This window comes from Mya arenaria, chromosome 11 (genome assembly GCF_026914265.1).
Source record: "Mya arenaria isolate MELC-2E11 chromosome 11, ASM2691426v1".
NCBI classification, from domain to species: Eukaryota; Metazoa; Mollusca; class Bivalvia; order Myida; family Myidae; genus Mya; species Mya arenaria.
The window spans coordinates 8879487-8903998 of record NC_069132.1 but is presented as its reverse complement, the minus strand read 5'-3'; the positions used below and the strand labels follow the sequence as shown (position 1 = coordinate 8903998).

At 35.7% G+C, this 24512-nt stretch overlaps 1 protein-coding gene across 11 annotated transcripts; it reads left to right on the top strand.

Moving 5' to 3' along the window:
* The first annotated feature begins 1828 nt into the window (after positions 1-1828).
* Positions 1829-24512, top strand: LOC128208841 (uncharacterized). 11 transcript variants are annotated; one of them, XR_008256904.1, is made up of 17 exons: positions 1829-3370; positions 6253-6296; positions 10797-10961; positions 14510-14655; positions 14787-14893; positions 15388-15533; positions 15777-15816; positions 16101-16169; positions 16549-16817; positions 17024-17131; positions 17419-17502; positions 17713-17861; positions 18160-18300; positions 18701-21376; positions 21984-22015; positions 22610-22658; positions 23469-23553. XR_008256904.1 is itself a non-coding variant. In XM_052912477.1 (16 exons), exons 1-16 carry the CDS (start codon positions 2524-2526, stop codon positions 23487-23489), a joined length of 5061 nt encoding a protein of 1686 aa, XP_052768437.1. In that variant the 5' UTR covers positions 1829-2523; the 3' UTR covers positions 23490-23620. The 11 variants fall into 11 exon arrangements, 7 of the variants coding, with proteins under 7 accessions (XP_052768437.1, XP_052768439.1, XP_052768438.1 ...); XR_008256902.1 differs by having other exon boundaries at positions 21981-22015; XR_008256903.1 differs by having other exon boundaries at positions 21984-22658; positions 23469-23568.

Sequence of the window (24512 nt, the reverse complement as noted above, 5' to 3'; positions counted from 1 at the left end):
ATTTAATTTGTAAAGATCAATACAATGAACATTTCCCAGGGTGTTCTGTTTCTGCTCAATAAAGTTGTATCAGATATTTTTGCGATGAATAATCATAATTATGTACATAATGATTTGTGAGCGCTATTGATTGATAGATTAAAGAACAATATTTTGGCAAAAATTGCAGTTTCTTTCGCTTTTTAACCATATTTATTATCTTTGTGTTTCATTAATGGTATCATTCTCAATGTGTGCGAGACCATCATAAAATGTAATATTCTGGATATGATTTGTATTTTATTAAGGTCAAGGAATAAATCAGCACAAAAATGGTCTGTAGCCATGACTTATTAAGTGGATAAAGTTGTTTGTCGAAGGCTGTTTGACTTAGGTTGTTTGTCCATTGGTTGCTTGTCTAAGGTTGTTGGTCTAACTTTGTTTGTCTATCATTGTTTGTCTAAGACTGTTTGTCTAAGTTTGTGTGTCTATGATGTTTATGGTTGTTTGTCTAAGACTGTTTGTCTAAGTTTGTGTGTCTATGATGGTTTGTAATTTTCTAAGGTTTTTTGTCAAAGTTTGTTTGTCTATTATTGTTTGTCTAAGGTTGTTCTTTCTAAGGTTGTTTATCTTAGGTTGTTTGTCTAAGGTTGATTTCTATGGTTAATGTATAAGATTGTATTTCTACCATTCATGTCTTAGGTTGTTTGTCTTAGGTTGATGTCTTAGATTGTTTGTCTAAGTTGTCTGTCTAAGGCTGTTGATGTCTTACGTTGTTTGTCTAATGCTGTTAATTTATAATGTCATTTGTCTAAGGCTGTTAATGTCTAAGGTTGTTTGTCTCAGGTATATGACGAAATATTTCATCTTGCCGTGCTGTTTTAACATTATTACCCATTATGTTATACTGGTTGATTTATGGAACTAAGTTCATGTAAACATTACCTTCCCCCTGATCAATTTGAGTGTTGACTGTTGATCATGGACAGAGTCATCATGATCATTATTTCAAGAGGCACCTACTGTACATAGGCAAATAAAGTATCTAAGGTTCACACTGTTCACTCATAGCCAATACATTTATGATCTTTCTCTGTTTTTGATGTCATTGTCACGTTGTTATTTATGCAAAAATCGAATGTTTGTTCATTGTATTGTATTGTTTTTTGCTCGAAAAATATTATGCAAAGTTCACAATCAAATAAATTGAAGTGCAAGTGAGGTATCGATGATTTATTGTTAAGTGTTTCATGTCATGTTTGTATTTGAGCAAGAAATAATGTTAAGTATGCATTTTATATGTTCATCATAATTCAAAATTGAAATGTTTTAGGTGAGCCAGTGTGCACTGAACCACCGACCCTACGGATAGCTTCCATCTGTAACCTTGGTAAGTATCCACATGATTATTTTTATTGTTCATATTTCTATATAGAGTTGTTGTTTTGACATTGAGTTGATATTCATGAGGTTAATATAGCTTTAAGACAACAAAGCACATTTTTTCAACCAAAGAGTAAGTCAGTGTATTCCAAATCTTTACCAGTCCAGTCACTTAATGGAATATTTCTTTGAACTTCATAATATGTTAATGTATTTTGTGAAATATATGTTAGGAACTTATAAAGTCTGTGGAGGATTATGTTTACAATCTGTTAAACATGTGTTTTACTGTTTTACAACGTGTGATTACACGTGCAGCATTTTGCACAGGGCATTATGGGATATGTGGTGCAACTGAGTTCTGGCATGTTTGATATATTTAGGCGTACCTGGGAAACAAAGTATTGAGCAATGGTAATGAGGCTGAGTGATGATGATGAACCAAACATATGTTGTATCTTACATAGCTCAGCCTCCCGTTTGTTTATACCTCTGAAATAGGAAAATACAATGAACGTTCTTATAGAGAGTCTTCTCAACTAATTGGCAATGTAAATTGTGAACTGTGGATTACATGTGCTTCAAGTACTCTGTCCTTAACTGAAGGTTGTAGATAATTGGACTGAGACTGTGATAATTGTATGTTTCATGGACAAAATAAGGATTAAACTATCTCTGCTTATAGATTCTCTATTGTATGAAATATCTATTTTACAAAGTAATCTTCCCATGCTTTTTATATGTTTGCTGCACACCCATTAAGACTTCTTTGAAAAGTGGCAGCTGTTTGATAACTGAGATATTAAGAGCATCAGAAAATGTTTCTCCCATTGCCGTTTGCCAGACAACAGTTATTTATAACACAGTTCTGTGGTTATAATGGCAAAATTGCTCAGATTCTGAATGTATATATGTGAGATAAGTGGTGGAAATCAGGGGGAAAGTGTTATTGTAACTATAAAATCCTGCCAGTCATAAAGCCTGGGAACTCACTTGCCGACTAGAGCCTGAGTGTATCAATGTATCTCAATGCATTGTGCTCAACTGCCCGCAACAGTTAATGCTGATGGACAATTATTTGGATTATTGTGATATCTTTAGTGAGTCAGATGCCAGTAGTAAATGTATTAGCTTCTAGAGGAATTCATTAACTGGAAAATCATGGGAAAGACTTTCCTAGGGAGCCATAAACCTCCCAGCAGTAAAGGCAACCCTGCTAGAGGATCCAAATATTGTAATTTAGTGAATATAGGAGGGAAATTGAAGTCTGGTTCAGAAGATGAAAGGAACGCATTTAGTGCCAATGACAGTGCCCCGGGGTGCAGGGGGCAGGGTAATGGGGGACTAGAAAAGGTTCCTGGATTATATGTAGATACATGTAGGTCTTTGATTAAGAACGATTCTTGTGATGTTTGGTGTATTTGCAGACTGGTGAAGCCATGTCAGAGTTGTAGGGAGCGAAGGCAGGCTGATAGGGACTCAACACCAACACCAGAAGACAACCCTGACATCAGGGACCCAGGTCCAGAGGGGTCAGGTGGCTCCACAAAGTCCAGTGCCACACCCACGTCCACAGGAAGAGGAATTGAGGTGAAAAATCGTGAACACAGTGCCAACCAATCTGTAGTGCAAATTAATGTGGAAGATTTTGATGCCAGTTCTAGCAGCAGACTTAACAAAACTGAGATATTTTTATCTGGATTCTGTTCAACTGAAGAAATCAATGCATCGAATGGTGCTGAAAATGGAACTTGTGTGAATGGTTTTGAATTAAGTGATACAAGAGCGGCCAGTGATTGTGTGGGGATAAACCTTGTGGAATTATTTCAGAAGCTAGATAAGCTGAATGCCGCCCATGAGGAGTTAGAGACAGCCCACACCCCTGGAGAACCCAGGGTTGCCGACACCCCACCCGGAACTCCCTCTGTCACCATGGATACTGCCTCCGTCTGCTCTGCCCTCGATAACTTTGACTTCGATACCAGCTTCTGTTCTCTAAAAAGCACAGGTAAAATGCTTAGGTTTTAATAACTTGAAATTTGATTTTAATTTTCATTTCAATATTAATTATGTTGTATTTTAACATACACTGATTTAGCAATCACTTATTTGTAATAACTTGTTAAAAAAATCCTCCATGTGTATAATGAAGTGGGTAAAAAAGGTTACTTTATCGTTGTCCTAGTCACTATATATACATACTGTAACAATAAAATTAATGCACAATGGCAAATCATTTTACTTCAGACAATAAGTCTATTTAATCTTAAGATGCTATGGAACCAGGTATTATTATTACAATTGGAACAAAATGTTTTCTTTCCATTTATTCTTTAAATTTTGAACGTTCAATTATTTTATTTTTGTTTGACTTTAATTGAATTCCTCCAGCGTGCTTAAAACTAATTGGAAATCTTACTGTAAGAAAGGGCGTAATATGTTATTCAGTATTATGTTGGATTTCAGTAAATTCATATGGAAGCAATGCACAATACATGTAATTGTATTGCAATCTCATTGCATTCAATCTCATGAACATGAACAGATCAATGGCGCTGCACTGTTTTCCTTGAGAAGCAGGAGCTTAGTCGAATACAATGCTTGAATGAACAAATGATATTTTGATGTCAGAGATAAATAATCTGGGTTCAGCATCATTGTCTAGATAAACAGGCTGTCTATCTCAATATCTGTAGCATAGAGATTATGTCTGGAAATTATTCAAGTCCTCTTTGGTCCATTTATATACCTGAACTTGTACCTATAATTAAGTGAGGCTTATTTTATACTATCATAAAATTGTCTGGAAAAAAGTTCTTAGCCTGCCTCACTTTCAAGGATGGAAATGATGTATGATTCATAATTTGCAGTAAATTGCCGGAAAAAAAACTGAGCTAATCAGTGATAATTTATTAAATGGGTTTATATGAGGATTTTGGAGGAAATATATGCAAGTTGCTCTTTGTGTGATGTGGCTCGTATTAAATGTTGCCTTTTTTCTGAAAATTATTCATCATACAAAAACCTGCAATTCCTATCTCAAATCAAGAACTGTGTATTATATTTCACAGAGAAGAAAGCAACAACATGAAAGTAAATCAATAGGCGCTGGTCATTTCAAACAGACTTAAAACCCTGCTTAATTTGCAATACATCAAGATTGTCCTGTTATTCCAGATCTTATCCCAGATTGTTCCCCAAGACCATGTCAATCAGTGGCTATTGACCCCCTGTGAATTAAACTGACTGCTTTCACCCAGCTTCCCTGACAAACACAAGTAGGAAGATCCTGTTATTGTAAACACTTTTGAATTGCTATTTTCTTAATGTCTGACCACAAGAACTTTGTAGAACCATAGCTCAAAAGAATGTTATAGACAAAACGCATCTATAAGAACCCTTTTTATGCCATTGAGGAAAGAGTACTTCTGTCAACAATCTTGTATTAAGTGATATATAGATATTTTTATAAGTGAAAATATCTCCTTTGAAGAGGTTTTGTTTGATTGTTAAAGCCCGCAGAGATAGTGAAGTGCCAGCTTTGCTATTTTAGAGCAAATTTTCATTCCATGTGTACATGTATTTCCATATATTTTTGTCTATGTACATTGCATTTCTCATGTTTATATTATAAAATGTAACATTTGTGTAACTTGATGTAACAGTTTCTCTTCAATATAAAACAATTAATATAAAACAATTAATAAAAAAAAAGAAAGTGTTCTGACAGATTACATGTAAGTTTAATGGCCAATATTTGTCAATCAACTGAACAACATGTCCCAATCATGACCAGCGTGTCGTAAGATGATAAAGCTTGTTGTTTCGATTTTCTCTTTGATGGGAATATTTGTTTAAAGGCATAATGGGGAATGTAGTGTCTCCTTAGACGTAATATGATCATCTCCTCAGTAATTGAAGTGATTTATCAATCATTCGAAATTCATGTCATTCATGTCGTTGATACATTGATAAAATTTAAATACATTTATAGTTTATATAGGTATTTAAATGTATTGATCTTGATGTAATGTCCGGGTTATTTTGCATTCAAGCTGCAATATAGGGTTTTGTGGTGAGGGAATGTCATTTGCACATGAAATGGAATATATTTTTTCATTTAAATGTCAATGTCTGAAATTCTTTAAAATCTAGCTGACACCTCTTTTCAGGTGAGACCTTATATTTGTATATTTTTATAATAAATTATTATTAAAAACATTCCTTAATGTTTCACACTTGTGTGTCTATTTACTTTGCTTCATTTTATACACTTTAATGTTCATATTCTGCAAATATAAACAGGTACTAAAGTCTGTCTTACATATTTTCAGTTGTTTGAGCTCAAAGAAGAATGAATTGTACAGAAGTAGCAAAAATGTTGACCAAAGAAATAGAGTTCTTGTATACATAATTATTTATGTTTCGTTTATATAAACTCCATTCTAAAAGAAGCCCATGTGGTTCAAAATGGCCCAAACAAACACAATATATGGGATCTTACATGAGTTGCCATTTGATTTATGAAACAAGTTAAAGAAAACTTAAGAAACCAGCCTTAGGCTCCCTTAATGATTTTTATAAAATTTTGTATTAAATGAAACTTGCGTAAGATTTTTTTCATCACATGAAACATTTGTTGCCATAAATGAAAATATTTTTCATTTGTTTGATATTAAATTAGAAGTGCAAAATAATGTCAATGTTTTAGATGCTAAACTGGGAACATCATGTATCAACTGCAGTCTGCTTTAGTTATCAAAATTCTTGACTCATTACATCATAAAGAACTACAGTATTAAACTTAAGCCAGAAAGAAATAAGTATCTATTAATGAAATATGCATAGATGTTGTACAATTTAAAATCTTTTGTGTTTTTGTTATTACAGACCTGATGGATCCACCAGGAGACCTGACAGATCAGCTGGCTCTGGTACGTACCACCTTGACAATACATGTTCTACCTTCGTTGTTTACTGACTCACTACTGTAGCTCTGAGAGGCACGGCAGGGCAGGCACCGCCACCACAGCATTTCAGACAATGTGCTCTGAAGCCATATTTTTCATATCTGTTATAGTATAGAATTGCGAAAATTAGACATGTGGGCGATAGGCTAGTGTTCAGGTGTCACTAACAATTTTGTCTTAAAGTTGTCGTTTCCTGTCCCATAAAGGCAACAGTTTCATCTGATCTTTATTACACTTGGTCAGAATATTTGGTCAGCGTCGTATTAAAGACCATTGTGATTATGGATCATCTTTAGTCAAATAATAGGTCATTAGGTAAAATATCGTTTAAGTAAAATTGTCCTAAAACTTATTCTTATTAATTTTATAAATTTGACCGAGTTGATCCAATTTTCATGAAACTCAGTCAGAATATTTCTCAGCATGATAATTAAGACCAGTTTGAAAATGGGTAATCTTGGGTCAAAAACTAGGTCACTAGGTCAAATCAAGAAAAAAAAATGCTCAGAGATTTAACAGTGTTTATCCAATCTTCATGAAATGTGGTCAAAATGTTTGTCAACATGATATTCAAGACCAGTGTGAAAAGGGGTCATCTCAGTTTAAAAATCAGGTCACTAGGTCAAATATTAAGACAAAATTTTCTGTGTTGAACTTACAAATGGAAAAAGAAACGTTTGCCTTAATATTTGACCTAGTGACCTTATTTTCAATTTGACAAAAACAATTTAGCTGCAAAATGTATGTTTACAGGGGAAGCTGAACTATATTTCCACTGGTTGGACCTAGTTTTAACCCAAGATGATAATATTATCACTGGTCTTAGAAATACTCAGATTGAGTTTGATTCAATCTTCAAGAAACTCAGTCCTGATTCTATTCAGGAAACGGTTTTAATGACACTACAATAAAGTTGTATAAACCAAACATTAAGAGCACAATGAACCTTTCTGGGACACACAATATGGAATTATTCTATTGCCTAGTAGATAAGGGAAAAAATACCCTTTTTTATTTCATATTTGGTTGTAAATGATGTATTAACATATTAAGATTAAAGCTTTAAGCCTTGTGCCAGGCTTTGTTGGTACCACAAATTTGTTAGTAATATAAATAAGTGCAAATATTTTGTTTGTAGCACATTCAAGATTAATTTATTGTATTTATTATTTTAGTTAAGTCATTGTAACTTAAACAAATACCCTTTGCTTCATAAATCGTAGCAATATATGTCAGTGGTATGTGAAATCCGAATCAAGTTGTTATAATTCTATTAATCTTCTAATTCTATTTAATTGAAATCAATCTAGCATATTGGAACCTTTAATTTGAAAGGTAATATTTGTGCCTAGGTACAGGAAAACCATAAGGCTTAACAATTTGTTTCTTGTTTTCAAACCTACCCTACTAATTTCAGCCTGACCTAATAAAATATGTTGCCATCAAACTGTTTTTTTCTCTCTTTTTTTCTTCTTTTGTTTACACCTTCCTTAAGTTTTTTGCCTACATGTATCGTTTGTTAAGAGCATTCCAGTTAATGTAATCCAGATCCAATAGAACCAGTTTCAAACGTGACAATCATAATACAATTGTATTCAGACACAAATTTACATAAAAAAAGAAATAAAAAAATCCAGACCTATCTTCTACCTTAGTTATTTAATATTATTATATATATTTTTTTATTTTATTTTTTTATTATTTTTATTTTTGCCTATCTGTTTCATGGTTCGGGCTTGTCACTTGAACCACTGGGCCTTCTGTAGTGTTTGGTTTCAAACAATATTCACAAAAACAAACAAACTCAGTAAACACTACAGATTAGCCTTACAAAGAAAGTATTTTGATAACAGAGCAATCAGATGACTTCTTTTGTGAAAAGGTAAGTCCGGGGCGCTAAGGAAAGTTTGAACACTCTGAGTTGAAAATATGCCAGATCGTACAAGATTCCATTCCTGCTATTGTCTGTAAATGGAGACCATTGTTTTTCTTTTCGCCACCCCTTTGTTTTGTTTTAAGCCTTAATTATCCTGTATTGACATTTTTTATGAAAATAGTATACAAAAGTCAAGTTAAAGAGTTGTGAAAAAAATGATGTACTTTAATATATTAACAAGGATTAAAACAGTATCAAGAGATGTTCAATAATTTTCTTGGCAAATATTTACAAACAATTGAACACTTCATACTGAAAGAATAAATTTTGTTTTCAAAGAAAACCAGCAGGACGCCACATACCATAAGCTGTATACTAAAGCTGTAAAGAACTGGGAACATTCCTGGAACAAACCTTACAATGGTTTTTTAATGAAAGCCTATAATGGATAAAAGAAATGTAGGTACCTAATGAAGAATAATGCACAAAGTTTAGGTACCACGCAAGATGTAAACGGAGTTTAAGTATAAATTCTGATATGTTCTTTGTGTAATATAAGGATAGGACTGAATGTACAACAATTACAATGATAAGAGAATAAAAACTCATAAAAGATGAGGAACTCACTGTTATAAATAATGAGCTTCTATAAAAAAAAAATTATGTTAGATTTGTTATGAGGAATGTCTCGAGTTGTCTGTGTTTCTGATCAGGTGAGTGGTGGTAGGCATTGTGGGATGAATCTAGAGTTATTGTGTGAAATCTATAGATCAGGAAATCTATAGATGCATTGTGGGAAATTGATAGCTGCTGTCAGGGCTACTTTCAGCAAAATGTTATTTCTTAGCCTTCTTCAACATAACACCTGGATATTTGGCAAACTTCTTATGTTGTTGATGATAAATTTGTTTTCAAAAAATGCAGATTTTATGATAAGAGTAATGGATTTGGGTGCAAACTCATACACAAATAATGCAAATTTAAAGAAAAAGAGTTTATCAGATAGAGGTCTGTTCAAAACTATGATGCTTTTGTTTGCCATTCTCTTCTTATAAAACTCATTATCATGATGAAACTAGAATTATTAACCAGGAATTCATTATATTTAGTAGATTTTATATAAGGACTTTGGCTTTTCATCTTATTTGAATGTTGCATTTTTAATACCATATCTCTTTGAATTCCTTGCACGGCTAGTAACTTCATGGGGGGGTACACCCAAATAAATAAAAAAAAGTGTTTAAGAAAAGATAAGTACCCAGTATGTGTGGTGAAACTTAGTAGACGTGTGACATTTGTGCAGCAATGCCAATAACTTTAGATTGATAAAAAACGGACATGTATTGGAATCCTCATTTCGTGCTGAGACTTCTACTTTGTTGACTGAGTCAAACAGTGTTAATGTTTGAATTGACGTTGTTATATTCCTGTCTAAGGATGGAACTTGGTTCTTTGAATACTCTTCCTGTCCTGTGGTTTAACAAACATAACAAACATTTAAAGGATTGATTATATTATTTTCAGTAATTTCAAACATTTCAATCTAAACAAAGGGGTGTACAAATATGAAGTGTTGACATTACAAGTATGAATTAAGATCAATGATTACTATAATTACAAAGGCCAGTTTAATATCTTATTATTAACAAGGCAGGTATTTGACATTTGATCTGATGATCGCGTGGCATTGTATGCCATATAGAGATTTTAAATGTCTGATTATTCAAGGATTTTAAACAAAGCTTGTAAGGTTCATTTGCCATCAAAACCTTGTCAGATATCGAGCTTTGAATAAGTTTTACTTTAATTTAAATTGCTTAAGATATTTCAGTGTAAAACGATTAACAGGTCTATGAAACGAATAATCTGATTCTTATCATACAAAGTGTTTATCATAAAAAGCTTTTGAACAGAAATAAAAATTATGGCATTTAAACATTTGAGCTATTCAAGAACTAGGTCCTCATTATACAGTAGAAATTAAGAAAATACACTTCCGGAGATGCAAACCTTTAGAAAGTCTCACAATTGCTAAGATTCTGCAGTATATTCTCCATGTTGGCTCAGCTTGTACAGTGGCCTACAACATATTATTTTGTGACAGTAATCATTCTTTCTTCTTGTTTTGGCTGCCGGCCTGGTGTCTTACATTCAACAATGCTGTTAGCACAAAACTAACAGTGTGATACAATGTTAGTTCTGCTTGTTATTCGTTTCTATTTTGTCAAGTAGTACATCTGACATTTCTTTTAGCAGATGCTCAAATTGAAGCACAATTTCATGGTGGTCTGTCATTTCTATAGGTTTGAGAACAATGGAGCTGTTTTATCAGGGATCCCTATGTATGGAGGAGAGATTTCCAACAATTCTATAGATGCTGTCAGCAGTTTCTTTATTTAGTTGTACAAACTTTTGCTTAACCCTGCTTTCATAAGGAAAAGCTTTCAGATAGCCATTTCCTTATGTCTTAAGGAAATGTTCTACTGCTCATCACTATGAAAAGTTTGACATGTCAGAAATATATGAAATATGGAATGTTATAGTATGAAATAGATGAGCACATAAACAATGTTTCTGCCTGTTTGAAGGTTCAGCAGATGGTAGTTGAGATGAAGACGGGGTTCACACGTGCCATGGAGGAGCTGTCCAAGATACAGTACGGGGATCAGACTCTGCAACAGCAACTAGCCGACAACACCCAGCAGTGCCACTGCGAGATTACCTCTGTCAGTCGTACAGTTCAGGATCTCAAGGTAATGTTATTATCAATGATTTTCCCCCATTCTGAAGCAGCAGGCTTCAAACATTGATTTATTTCCTGAAGATTTTGACAGATAGTGAGACTGCCACCTGGGAAATAGGATTAGCTGGATTTTCACCTCAAGATATAATTAATGCCCTAGAACATACCTGACCAGTAATTTTGGCACACCTCCCTGCTCTAGGGGCGGCATTTACCTCCCTGCTCTAGGGGCGGCATTTACCTTCATTTACCTCCCTGCCCTAGTGGCAGCATTTACCTCCCTGCTCTAGGGGCGGCATTTTCCTCCCTGGTCTAGAGGTGGGATTTACCTCCCTGCTTTAGGGGCGGGATTTGCCTCCCTTCTCTAGGGCGGCATTTAACTCCCTGCTCTAGGGGCAGGATTTAGACAGCATTTATTCACAAGGGCAGAAAATCATGCAACGCCTATCTCCTTCAAACATAATTTCTAAGTAAATTAAACTTCTATAATATTTAATCACCATGTTTATCTCTAATACTAAATTAAGTTCAGTTATGAAAGAGCCTATTAACCAGAGAGATCAATATGATTAATCCATCCTTTCCCACCAAGCTCTCAGATATAAACAACAGCAATGTTGCTGTCTTGACAAGGAACCCTGTTGTCTGCCAGAGAAAATATTGCCAAAGTTCAGATACCACTTTGTCAGCAGTTTGTCCGTCACTTTTAAGATAATTGACAGTAATGCCTTAAAGACATATTTTACATCCTTAGTACTTTTCTCCTTTGGATATAGACTCAGTATCTGATTATGAAAGTATGTTTTTAATGGTTACCAAGTGCTCTTTTACATACCTGTGAGTGATAGGTGTCTATGTCTGAGAGTAATGTCCTGGCACAGGTGTCTATGTCTGAGAGCAATGTCCAGGCACAGGTGTCTATGTCTGAGAGCAATATACTGGCACAGGTGTCTATGTCTGAGAGCAATGTCCTGGCACAGGTGTTTATGTCTGAGTGCAATGTACTGGCACAGGTGTCTATGTCTGAGAGCAATGTACTGGCATTGAGGTCTATCTCTGAGAGCAATGTATTGGCACAGGTGTCTGAGAGCAATGTCCTGGCATTGAGGTCTATCTCTGAGAGCAATGTACTGGCACAGGTGTCTATGTCTGAGAGCAATGTACTGGCATTGAGGTCTATGTCTGAGAGCATTGTACTGGCACAGGTGTCTATGTCTGAGAGCAATGTCCTGGGATTGAGGTCTATGTCTGAGAGCAATGTCCTGGCACAGGTGTCTGAGAGCAATGATGTGGAACAAACCATTTTAATATAGCATACAAAAGACATCCTCATACTATAAAATGTGAGGCAGTAGAATTACTAGAGAAATTTAAATGCAAGATATCAAAGACGTGACTGAATATGTTTAAATGTGTATTTATATTTTTTATGGTATTTCAAATGCAGCTAAATATAAGTTTAAATGTTCTAATAAGTGTTAGAAAAAAGGAACAATTTAGGAGATACATATGTGGAAAACACATATTCATAATGTCGATAACTGGTGTGTACTTGCCTTATGTCTCTGAGGATTTTGCTAAACGCTATACTTGTACCATGTGTACCAAAACTTACGACCTATTGCACATAAATAAGTAGCAGTTTCCAAGCTCAGTGGTTTCCCTTGAAAACCACTGTGTCTGACTAGTGACCAATCATGTTTCCCTTGAAAACCACTGTGTCTGACTAGTGACCAATCATGTTTCCCTTGAAAACCACTGTGTCTGACTAGTGACCAATCATGTTTCCCTTGAAAACCACTGTGTCTGACTAGTGACCAATCATGTTTCCCTTGAAAACCACTGTGTCTGACTAGTGACCAATCATGTTTCCCTTGAAAACCACTGTGTCTGACTAGTGACCAATCATGTTTCCCTTGAAAACCACTGTGTCTGACTAGTGACCAATCATGTTTCCCTTGAAAACCACTGTGTCTGACTAGTGACCAATCATGTTTCCCTTGAAAACCACTGTGTCTGACTAGTGACCAATCATGTTTCCCTTGAAAACCACTGTGTGTGACTAGTGACCAATCATGTTTCCCTTGAAAACCACTGTGTGTGACTAGTGACCAATCATGTTTCCCTTGAAAACCACTGTGTGTGACTAGTGACCAATCATGTTTCCCTTGAAAACCACTGTGTGTGACTAGTGACCAATCATGTTTCCCTTGAAAACCACTGTGTCTGACTAGTGACCAATCATGTTTCCCTTGAAAACCACTGTGTCTGACTAGTGACCAATCATGTTTCCCTTGAAAACCACTGTGTCTGACTAGTGACCAATCATGTTTCCCTTGAAAACCACTGTGTCTGACTAGTGACCAATCATGTTTCCCTTGAAAACCACTGTGTCTGACTAGTGACCAATCATGTTTCCCTTGAAAACCACTGTGTCTGACTAGTGACCAATCATGTTTCCCTTGAAAACCACTGTGTCTGACTAGTGACCAATCATGTTTCCCTTGAAAACCACTGTGTCTGACTAGTGACCAATCACAATCAAAGGTAAGCATAAAAGTAACTGTAGTTCTTCGTTAAATCCCTCTGGCTAATTACAGAGGCTTCTTTTAAAACATATTTTATATCAGTGTTTTACCTATCCAAGGACATTAGAACAGTTCCTTTACAACATATAATTATGCTAATTTACAATCATGGCTCTGATAATCATCAATGGTCTAAGCCTGGTTGGCCCCCATTTAACCAGGGCTGACCGCTCATCTATTCTCTCTGTTGTGTAATGCTTTAGATGTCATTCATCATGACAAACAGACAATTTTGTTCGGCTAAATTTTTCTGTTTTGCTTTAAACTTCAGTCGATAATAAAGGTAAACATTCTGCTTTCCGCTTCTTAATTCCTCTTTAAACTGCAATGGGGATGTGGTGGGGTCAAACAATGAGGCAAGCTCAAACCATAAAAACTCTAACATCTCTAATCATGCCTGTTATAGCATATGGGTAAACAAAAAATGACACTCTAATTGTTCAAGTTGTAGAGAATTGTCATCTGAAATATTACTCAGAAGTGCTGAGTGTTCAGGAATATGAAGAGGTTCACATTTATTTAGAATAATTACAGCAGACTGATTGTATGTAATTTCTATCATACCTAGATTTATCATAGAAGAAGATTTATTTTGTTGTGTTATGCTAATTAACTTTTTGGAACCATTTCTAACTTCCCCACATATCTGTTATGCTTTTCTGTCAAAATAGTTGAACAAACAGTTGTTTTCCATTGTGCGGATGGTTTTGTTTTTCCCATGAGTCAGCACCATACTTTTGGTCAAAAATGGTTCTTATGTGCCTTCTATAATATAAGCACTTTTTATATTTGTAATATTAGAATCATATATTGTAGACTAATTTTTGTATAAACAATGCTGTTATGCTAAGATTATCATGGGTTCTAATCTTTTTTATGACAATCAAAAGTAAATGAGAATCTTATTATTCTACACCCAAAACAATACACTACTCATTGCCTGTAAATTGAGCCAATCTTGTAATTTCAGGGAGCTGTTGAGAGACTGAGTGGAAAGCTGGATGAGGTTTCTGAGGCGCAGATAGGCTTGCAGGAGAAGCTTGATACTTACCAGACGGACAAAACCATGCTTCTGGAGGAGCTAGAGCGGTCAGGGGCACTCTCTGAACAGGCCAGGTACTGGGAAATTTCAGATAAAAAAATTGTCTTCAATTTACATGGGTTGATTTAAATTGCCGTTTTTAGTATCATATGAGCTATACCTCAATGAATTGAAAAAATGTTCCAACGTTTCTGTGTTATTTCAGACTGCGGTTGTGTGGGAGCTCCGTACAGGAGAACAATAACACCATTCCTCCAGAGGTGGGCCCCATGGTGCACCCCTATCTCAACTCACTACAACACATGCACAGGGGTATGACTTGTGTATACCACTTCCCTTTTATCCATATTCAGATTTATATTTGTTTTTGTTAAAAAAGCATTAAAATTATGAATCATGTCTACAGTAATCATTCATTCTAATATCTGTTTTATTAAATCATTCAGTGTTTAGGATCCCATCCTGGTCACATATATTTTTGGTTTATTGGTCACTGAGTGTGAAAGTGGGCATCATTTTTGTTCTCAGGTTTTTTGCATGTTAAGAATAGCTGGAAAATGTTAAACAGAAGGCAGCAATATCATAAGCATAACAGTATAAGTATCTTATTTCATTTTGTCAAAATGGTTTCTTAACCTCGAGTTTTCAAAAACCAAAACATAGTTATCTTGATTGCCTGAGTCTCAAAGTTCTTTAAAAGGTGAAAGTGAGCCTAACTTGATGATGTACTAAGGGACATAAAATGTTTGAGAAATTAGGGCATAGTTGATATCCTTTATTGTCACTGATAATTGCTAACAACACAGAGGACTACAACTCAGACTCGTCCCTGACGGCCGCAGTATCCCGGAGCCTGAACCTGACCCAAGCCCTCGGGGAGAAATGCCTCAATCTTGACCTCTCAACGACCTCTAGCGACGATGAGGACAATAGCAGGCACTCACGATCCAGGGTATGTGACTCTGCCTTACAAAATAATGTTTTTGGTTTTATGCATCTTGGGGGTATATTTAATATGCATTCACAGCTGTGTGTATTTGACAGCCACAATATGACTCCACCTCATTTTCAATAATTATTTCTTATTCCATAAGCATTTTTATTTTTGAATTGACTTGTGTTAAAGAAACAAAATGTCTTTATTATACTTTATGTACATTTGTAATACTGTGTCTATCATTGTTTTTTCCAATAGAGTGGCAGTAGTCATAGAGCTGTCAGTCATCAAAGAAAATGTAAGTACACATCCTTGTGCTTCAGACCTAATCTTATAATAGTATATAATATTCACACCTAATATTCACAATCCATTATTTATGTTATTCATATACATCATAAAATCCATTGTAATCTCATTGTGTTTCCCCATGTACAGACTGTGATTTAAGATGTAGAAGTTAAAATAGATTTCTGAAGTAACATTATTAACCAGGTCTACATATATATATATGTGTGTGTGTGTTCTGTTGACCCCCATACTCATGTAACTGACCAATGCTTGTGTGAATGTTGCATGTAGTCCAGTATGAAGACAGTCCGGCACGGCCAAGCCAAAAGATTCCCCCTCATGAACAGTTCCTAGGAGAAGGTAGTCTTTCTACTCCAGAAATGGTCTTTGTTTATGCAAATATTGTATTGCTCCTTTCATTTTTTTTCCAGAATTAATGTCATGACTCTCTAATTTAAACATATATGATTTGTAAACTTTGCTTTATATCTAAATTTAGTTATTTTAATAACTGAAGTAGTGCTTTGTTTGTAATAATTCATTATATCATAATAATTTTTTTCAGCCATATTATTTTGCTTGTACTTCCATAACTATTTAAATTTTATGTTTTTTCGTCAGTTAGTAAGTTATTTTTACATTTTCTGTGGTGTAATAATTACATAAAAGATTTCACTTCTACCATTTTTCAAACTTATACATATGTGTATATATGAGTTGTCCCCCTGCTACTCTCCAGTGCGTCGTGAGGAGGCAGTACGGGACATGGTGGAAGTTGAGCGGGAATACTGCGGCCAGCTATGGGCCCTCATGGAGGACTTTATGAACCCGCTGCGGGATGAGACAATCATGGCCCGGCGGGAATTCTCCCTCCTTTTCCCACCGTACATTCCCCACCTGTATGAGCAGCACTGCATTATCCTGCGGAAACTGGAGGAGCGCGTGAAGAAGTGGAAACATGGAGGTGTCATTGGGGATGTGTTTGCCAAGTTCACAGAATCACAGGATGTAAGCTGACCTTTGTACCTTCTTAATACTTCTTTATACCTTGGGGAGATCTTTGAAATAAATTAAGAAATTTTGAACATTTGACAAAAAGAGGATAGTTTCCATGAGCGATTATTTTTCCATGCTCCGTTTCAATATATCGAAATTTCATCTTGCTATGAGGACCATTAATTCCACCATTAGTGTATCTGTATATGTTTCTGTAGGGAGAAGGTCTGATGTTGTACAAGGACTTTATCAATGACTTCCCGACCATCATCAACACCATGAACAAATGGTTTGCTCATTCCCCACACTTCAGGGAACTCATGCAGGTATGCATGACATTCGTTTATTTTCTGTAAGGATAAAAAAATATGCAGGTAATTTAACAAAAGTTTGTAATCTGAGTATTTAGTTTTGTTTTGTTTTTGAAAAGTTATGGAGTGACATAATTCAGTGGAACTGAAGAAAATATAAAACCTGAGGTTTTAATATCTACTTATCGCATAGCTGTGTGTATTAAGCTGAAAAACAATTAGTTGATTTGCCGTTGCCACTATGTTGTTTTTTTGCTTTTTATCTTTATTTTATCTGTATCTTTGTTAAATTTCCATTTCAGAGCCAGTACCTAGCCAATGCCCCAGTGTTACAGCTGCTCCTGGCTCCCTTACAGCAGATACCCAAGTACTCATTACTGCTGAAGGTAATCACTTAAACTACTATAACCAGGTAGCCACAAACCCTACCCCTTCTGAAAAATTTAACAGTTTTTGAGAGTTTGAACAATAGTTTTTGTCAAAGATGTTTACCACCAGATCACACAGTCTGAGAGGACATATTAAAACACATTGCCAGACAGTTCCTGACCAGCATGTTTTGCCGTACTAATGTACATGTATGTTGCATTTTACAGAGTCTATTAAAGGCGACTTCAGTTGACCATCCTGACCGCTACTATCTGGAGTCTTCCCTGGCCAGACTTAAACAGTTCCTGACCAGTATGAATGACGACCTGGAACAGGCCATGATGGCCATTAATGGCAATGGACAACATGTGAAAAGGTGGGTGGATCTCAACTATTTGTTGTTCATTATTTTGCAATTTTGTTTTGTATCTAATGTTTACAGGTGACAGTTGATGCTATTTATACTGCAGTAATTTTTGAAAATCAATTTAGAAAATTGACCTTTTAACTGGTAAATTTGAAGTCCTGAAATGCTCATATCTTTTTTTTTGATAGATCAGTCCATTTTATTTAAAGTATTTGACCTAGTAAGGATAAGGTAAACTTTCACATCTTATTTGAGCTGTAAAAACTTTTGTGTATTCATTAACCACCATGCTGTTGTGAATACACAGGGTCCATGAGGCGGGCATCTCTGCACGTTCCAAGTCTAGTGCCAGTAGTGGTGAGGTGAACCCGATGTCTCGAGACTCCGGCATTCACTCCAACGAAGAAGAGAGGGCCAAGTCACCGATGTCACCAAATTCCTCACGCAGGTATGTTACTGTGTATTGATATTTATAAAACAGAACTGTGCATTAAGTCTATAGATGTATTTATTTACACATAGAAGCTGAAATGGTTACTATAGTTTTACCAAATTTACCTACCGGTACCTTTTATGATTCACCTTACGCGTTTTCAATGGAAATTTATCCATAACATGCACAAGTTAATAATATCGGTAATAACCAATTACAAATTCTCATTTGACTCCGTGTGTTATTGTCAGAAGATCAAGTTTATCTACAAAGAAATTTTAAAAAGGTTGTATGTCCAACTCATTAATGCTGTATAGATAATTGAGTCTATAAAATAAACATATTAATTTCTTCATACTAATAAAATCTAGAGTTTATACATTTCTCTTAGACTATTATCTTTTATCATTTGCAGATACCTGTTGCAGATGTTACGTGAGAAGCGAGAACACAGAGCCCAGGAGGTTGGGGCTGGCACACCTCGGGGCAAGAAGACTGCGACCTACAGCAGCAACCCTGACCTGCCCGCCCAGCTCCAGTCCCTGCAGGATGGGCGAATGTCTCCTCACCTCGCCTCCCTGCCCCAGTCTCGAATGTTCTCCTCCCTCTCCAAGTTGCCCCTCCCCAGGGAAAACAGCACCAACAGAAGGTCAAGGTCAAGAAAACAGCCTGAACAGACTACCATTAACCCACACTATCTCAGACCTTTAACACCACAAGTGCTACAAAATTCCAAAAGTGCTCACAATTTTGACAGTTCTATGAAACGGGAGGAGTATGCAGAAAGGATGCGACAAAGGCCACAGTCTGCCATGGAGTTCTCATATAGGGGTCGTAACCATGGTGATGAGTACCTTGACCTGCTTGCCCACCAGGCAAGCCTGGCCATCTCCCCACCACACTCCAGCTCCAGTGACCGGTCTCGGCAGGAGTTACAAATGTCTCTACAAAAACTTCTTGCAGAAACTAATAATCTGCCAGATGACTACAGTGACCATGAACATGACTTAGCTGATGGGCATGTGTCTTATCATAAGCAATTCCTTGCAACAAAGAATAAAATTCAAAAACATAAGCAAAATATGGCTAAAGAAGGTGTTGATATCATTCAAGATGATTTTGGTATCTATGGAGATGATGATGAGGATGATAATGACATAGATGACACTCAGCAGGAAGTGAAACCAATGAAACTGTTGACTGACTCCCATAGACCTAAAATCATGGTTCCAAGATGGCGGCAGAATACCTCTCCCCAACCTCCAAGTTACAACCAGAGTGTAGCAGCAGCTGGTAGAAAGCCTGGCAATACAGAGGCAAACCTTGCTGCCTCACTTGCACAGAGTTTGTTTGATACTGGTCAACAACATTCAGATACCCTCCCTAAAGAAAAAAGAGGGCCTGACAGCCCAAGGAAGACAACTGTTGGAATGCACAATGCTAGCCATGAAAAGGGGAGCCTGAAGAGAAAAAGTAAAACTAGAACTGCAGATTCACCAAGGAGATCACCTGTAAGGCAAAGCCCTGTACCCTGTGACAGTACCAGTAAGTCAGTTGCTAAGAGTTTATCATTTGATACCGCCCCGAACAGACCATCAAATCTGCCATTGAAACAAAACAATAATGCAAATGCTCAAAATCAACAGCAAAGTGCCAGTAGTACCGAACAATCTGACAATGATAAGCCAAAGAGAAATTCTGTTACAAAATTATCAGATGTGATTGCATATACTGCGGATTGTCTGGAAAAGAAAGAATTAGTTAATTTAGCAGATGCTGATTCCGACTCTGACAGTGAAGAGAAGCTTGAGAGAGTGTCTGATATTCCTGGTGGAAAACTGTCTGTATCAGATATATTGGCAAATCATAACATGAAGGTATCTTCTGTTGATGTTGGATCATCGGGAGAAATGACAGGTGATGAAATGGACAAAGGCACTGCCAGTGATAAACAAAGAGTAAATGGGAATAATAACTCAAAGAACAAAGCTGATACTGACAGTGTTGTGTTTTATTTCCAACATCGAGATCAAATCAATAAGGGTAACACAGAAAGCCATGAATCTCAGAGATCTCCAACATTCATTAATACAAGTATGGATAAAACTTCCACTCCAAAGACTGAATATAAACCTTTACCCACTAATAGTTTAAAAGATGGGTTCGGAAACTTTTCAAAGAAAGAGACAGGTAGGCGAGTGAGAAGTGATGAAGCTAAACCTGAAGCTGTTATAAACCCTTCAGATAAAGACATGAGCCAACATACTAGTAGGATTTCATCTGTTGACAGTACATGTAGTGCTGAATCAGAAGCTAGTGAAAGTTCAACTAAAGAGAGGGTTTTAAAGGCTGTAGATCAGCTGAGGATGAGTTTTGAGAGAAAAAAGCAGCTGACTGAAGAGCGGCGACAGAGTCAGAGCCTGACACAACCTCGTGATCTAAGCAGCCCTACCTCACCCACCAGCACAGTTCCAATACAGAAACATTTCAACGACCTCAGTCTGAACAACAAAGGTGAGGAACAGAAGAGTCCAGTTATGAAATCATTCTCTACACCTGTCAGGCCTAGTGAGCATGAGAATGGTGTAGATCAGCTAGAACAGAAACATGGTATGTACTTTAAGAAAACTGGCCAAACTAAGCTAAAATATCAGTCAGAAACAGCCTCCGCCAGGCAGATTCAACACAAAATGGAACGGGCAGCCAGTCCAACAGGAAGAACCCCGAGCCCAATAAACCTTAACAGTCCATATGAGAAGTTTAAAACCCAGGTGGAAGCTTCAAACCTGGCTAAACCCAAACAGAAGAACTCTGGTCCACTGAGGAACTCCTTTGAGGGGTCTCTTATACCGAAACGTTCAAAGAGTCCTACCAGGTCTTCTGCGGAAAGGGAGAGACCTAAATCTTCAACAGATTTCTTGAGGCAGGAAAGTAAAGATGGGCAAAATAAGAATTCCACAAAGGAAACTAAAATTCCTGTGTTAAAGAAAGCTTCAGGTGGTACCCTGTCAAAATCATCCGAGGATATTTCCAAACTAAAGAAGAAATCTGCCTTTAAGGACCAGCTGAAACATATATTTGGTCGAAAGAAGTAAGTATCCTGAAATGGTTACTACCTATTGCAATATTATTTGTACATGGTAATTGGTTTGTGTATTTTGTTCCGTCCAAGCAGATCTTGTAATGAGTTGATGAACAGTTTAAAGTGACACTCTTATTCAAAATCAATACATAATCATGTATAACAAACATAAATTTTGACTGATAAACCTTTAACTACTTACTTAATAATGCATTTATGGAAAATATTAATTACTGATAACAAGATTGTAACTGTGTATTAAATAGCAGAAAGCGCAAAAATATTAAATGATTGGTGAATGCTAAAAGATTTACTGTGGTCTTATATCATAAGGTAGAAATACCGTGTTTTATGCTGATTTCTTTCAAATTAAACTCTGTATCCTTCATAAGAACCATTGTTTTCGACATTTATTCATCTTTTTTTGAATATTAAAACAATTTTATTAATTGTGATGAATCTTGTTTGGGAGTAAGAGTGCATCTTTAAAGATTTTTGGACATTAGATTAAAATCAAAAGTGTTTCCAAGAATGTATAGATGCAATGTTATATGATTCCTTATTGTTTACTTTTCTTATAAATGATGAACTCTTTATGTTTTTGTTATTGGAGCAGCAAAAAGAAATCACACTGTTTTACTACCTAGGGTATGGGTGAATGCTATTGCATGCTTACATCAGTGTTGGCTCTGGAATGCACTTCATGTGTCATTCTCATTCTACCATCACACATTAAAAACATTTCTGTTGAAAAGCAATTTAACAACAAAACCTGATTAATTAGCTGAAAATAGCAAAATGTTTGTTTTAGTACTCTACAGTAGCCCGAATTATTTGCTCATCTGTGTTTAAAGAAAACAACTCTCAATGCATTTTCATAGCTTTAGTGTCAGAATTGGTCGTGTCATGCAAAATATTTAACCTTGGTCCATAAGTCAAAAACTGTTATAAGCATAACTATTAGCATTACATTTGGTATGCAAGTTAACAACGGGCACATGATTAGCAAGTCCCATTACTCCTGCTGTTATATTTATTTAGTTTAACTACAAGAACAGCTGACAAAAGCTGATGAGCATCGCACCTGCTTGTGGTGCTCTGTTTCGAGCAGACTTTTATTGAATTGTACTTTGTTCATAACTTGTTGATCACCAGATATAGCCACCATTCTTCACTCATGCCCATACGCCCATACATACATGCCCATGTTTGTTGTTATTGTGTTGTTTATTGTTTATGAAGGCCGATCTCGGTGAGTCGGGCTATGTTGACCACGCCCCCACAGTCAACTGTATGTATAGATCCCTCCTTCTCTTGTCATTGAATTGCTCACTATGTAACCAAGTGTTTCATGAACATTACAATATTCACATCAGCACGATAAACTTATATATTATATAACTATTACAAAACACTGTTCTTTGAAAATCAGTATGCCTTAAAAAGTTAAAAGGGTTCTATCTGATTTTGCGATAAGAGATCTAGTTAATTGCTTAATCATCTCTTAACATGCACTATCCATGTATTGAAGAAGGCCACCAAGTTGAGTGTGTGCTGTGAATATTGAAATGTATATTGATAGGGCAAAAGTTAGCTAACAGAATCCTGTATACATACTTATTTAAAGTATATTTGCTACCCTTAGCTGCCCTTGGGATGAGGTTTTAACTGTTTAATATCCATAACACCTTGTTAGTTTTCACTTTCTTTCTGTGACACGTTTTAGATTTATTACATTTATAAATATTAAAGTGCAATGTTTGCTAAAACTAGTCCTTTTCTGTTTAGGGCATAGCGTAGCTATCTTTTATTGCTCCACCTGCTATATATATTAGACATAGATTTCTCTAAATGCTGTATGTAGTGTATTCTTTGCTTTTGACTAAAAACAATAATTCTTGTTTGCTATATAATGTAAGTGCTTCAAATTATTTGGATGTTAAAGTGATGGAATCAATTAATTAAGTTAATTCAATCTTAATTGTTATCACAATTTTTCTGGACAACTGATATTGACATTTATTTTATCCTGATTATATCAAATGGAATAACATTAGAAATTGGTTTAATTCAATATGTTTCTTTTTATTCTCCAAAACAGGAAGAAATCGAAATTGTATAGCTGCAATGGGTACGACCCGGATGAGGAGTACAACAACCATGTAACCATAGCAACTGAGCCATCGTTCCAGCACACAGATGACGATGAGGGTTTTTTTCCTCTTAGAGCTGACCGTCGGGCGAACTCCGCCTCGCATATTCTCCAAAACTACCAGTTTGAAGAAAACGATCCTGTTAGTGCAGTGTGACTTTCATGTGAACTGTCTCAGCCAATCAGAATTGAAGCCTAATGGTGAACCAGCCAATCAGGATTCTGAAATTGACTCATGCTTGAGGGTATGTGACTTGTTGAGCTGATCAACACTGTCATGTATTATGGTCTTTGAAACTGCAATCAGAGGATATTCGTTGAACAGGATTTATGAGGATGAGAAGAACTCATATTTTATTTAATCCATTACAGTTTCTCATCATACATACATACAATTTATTAAATACAATGGTTAAAGTCAAGAGCAATTAATATGCATGAATTAATTGATGAAAACATAGGGTTAATTTTGAAGATGCTTTATAAGGGTGTAGCTATAGGAATTGTTTGCATGTTCCTGCTAAGTTTTTAATGTTGTTTGACCTTTTTAATTTCTGAGAAGCACTGATGATATTGTGATTTTTATATTTGCTTGTTTATATTTTTAACAGAATTCTTCCAAAAAAGTTAAATGGAAGAAATTGTTGCACCACTGTTTTCACTAAAATTGACCTCTTCTGTAATTTGTCATATATTTCATCACACACTCATGCAGTCATTCAACTATACACTGTTCTTATGTTCTCTGACTGTCTAAATTTTCAGTTACTGCCCCACGATTTGTTATCTCATGTTTTTAAAGCAGTCATTCTTCATGTCTGCAAATGATTCCATTGTATACATTATGAGATATATTTCATAAACTTTTACCATCGGCATGTGTCTCATGTTTGTTATTTATTAATTTTTCAATTATATGTACATTTATGTATTAGCCAGTCATGTTTGTAATTAATTACATGTTCATGTATTACGGTATGAATAAAACATTGA

Excerpts from the sequence above, each read along its gene's own strand:
- LOC128208841 (XM_052912474.1), top strand. The coding sequence starts at position 2,524 with ATGGGAAAGACTTTCCTAGGGAGCCATAAACCTCCCAGCAGTAAAGGC. Across the intron at positions 3,371-6,252 it reads CTGTTCTCTAAAAAGCACAG|ACCTGATGGATCCACCAGGA; the intron begins GTAAAATGCTTA and ends TTGTTATTACAG. Across the intron at positions 18,301-18,700 it reads TCACCAAATTCCTCACGCAG|ATACCTGTTGCAGATGTTAC; the intron begins GTATGTTACTGT and ends TATCATTTGCAG.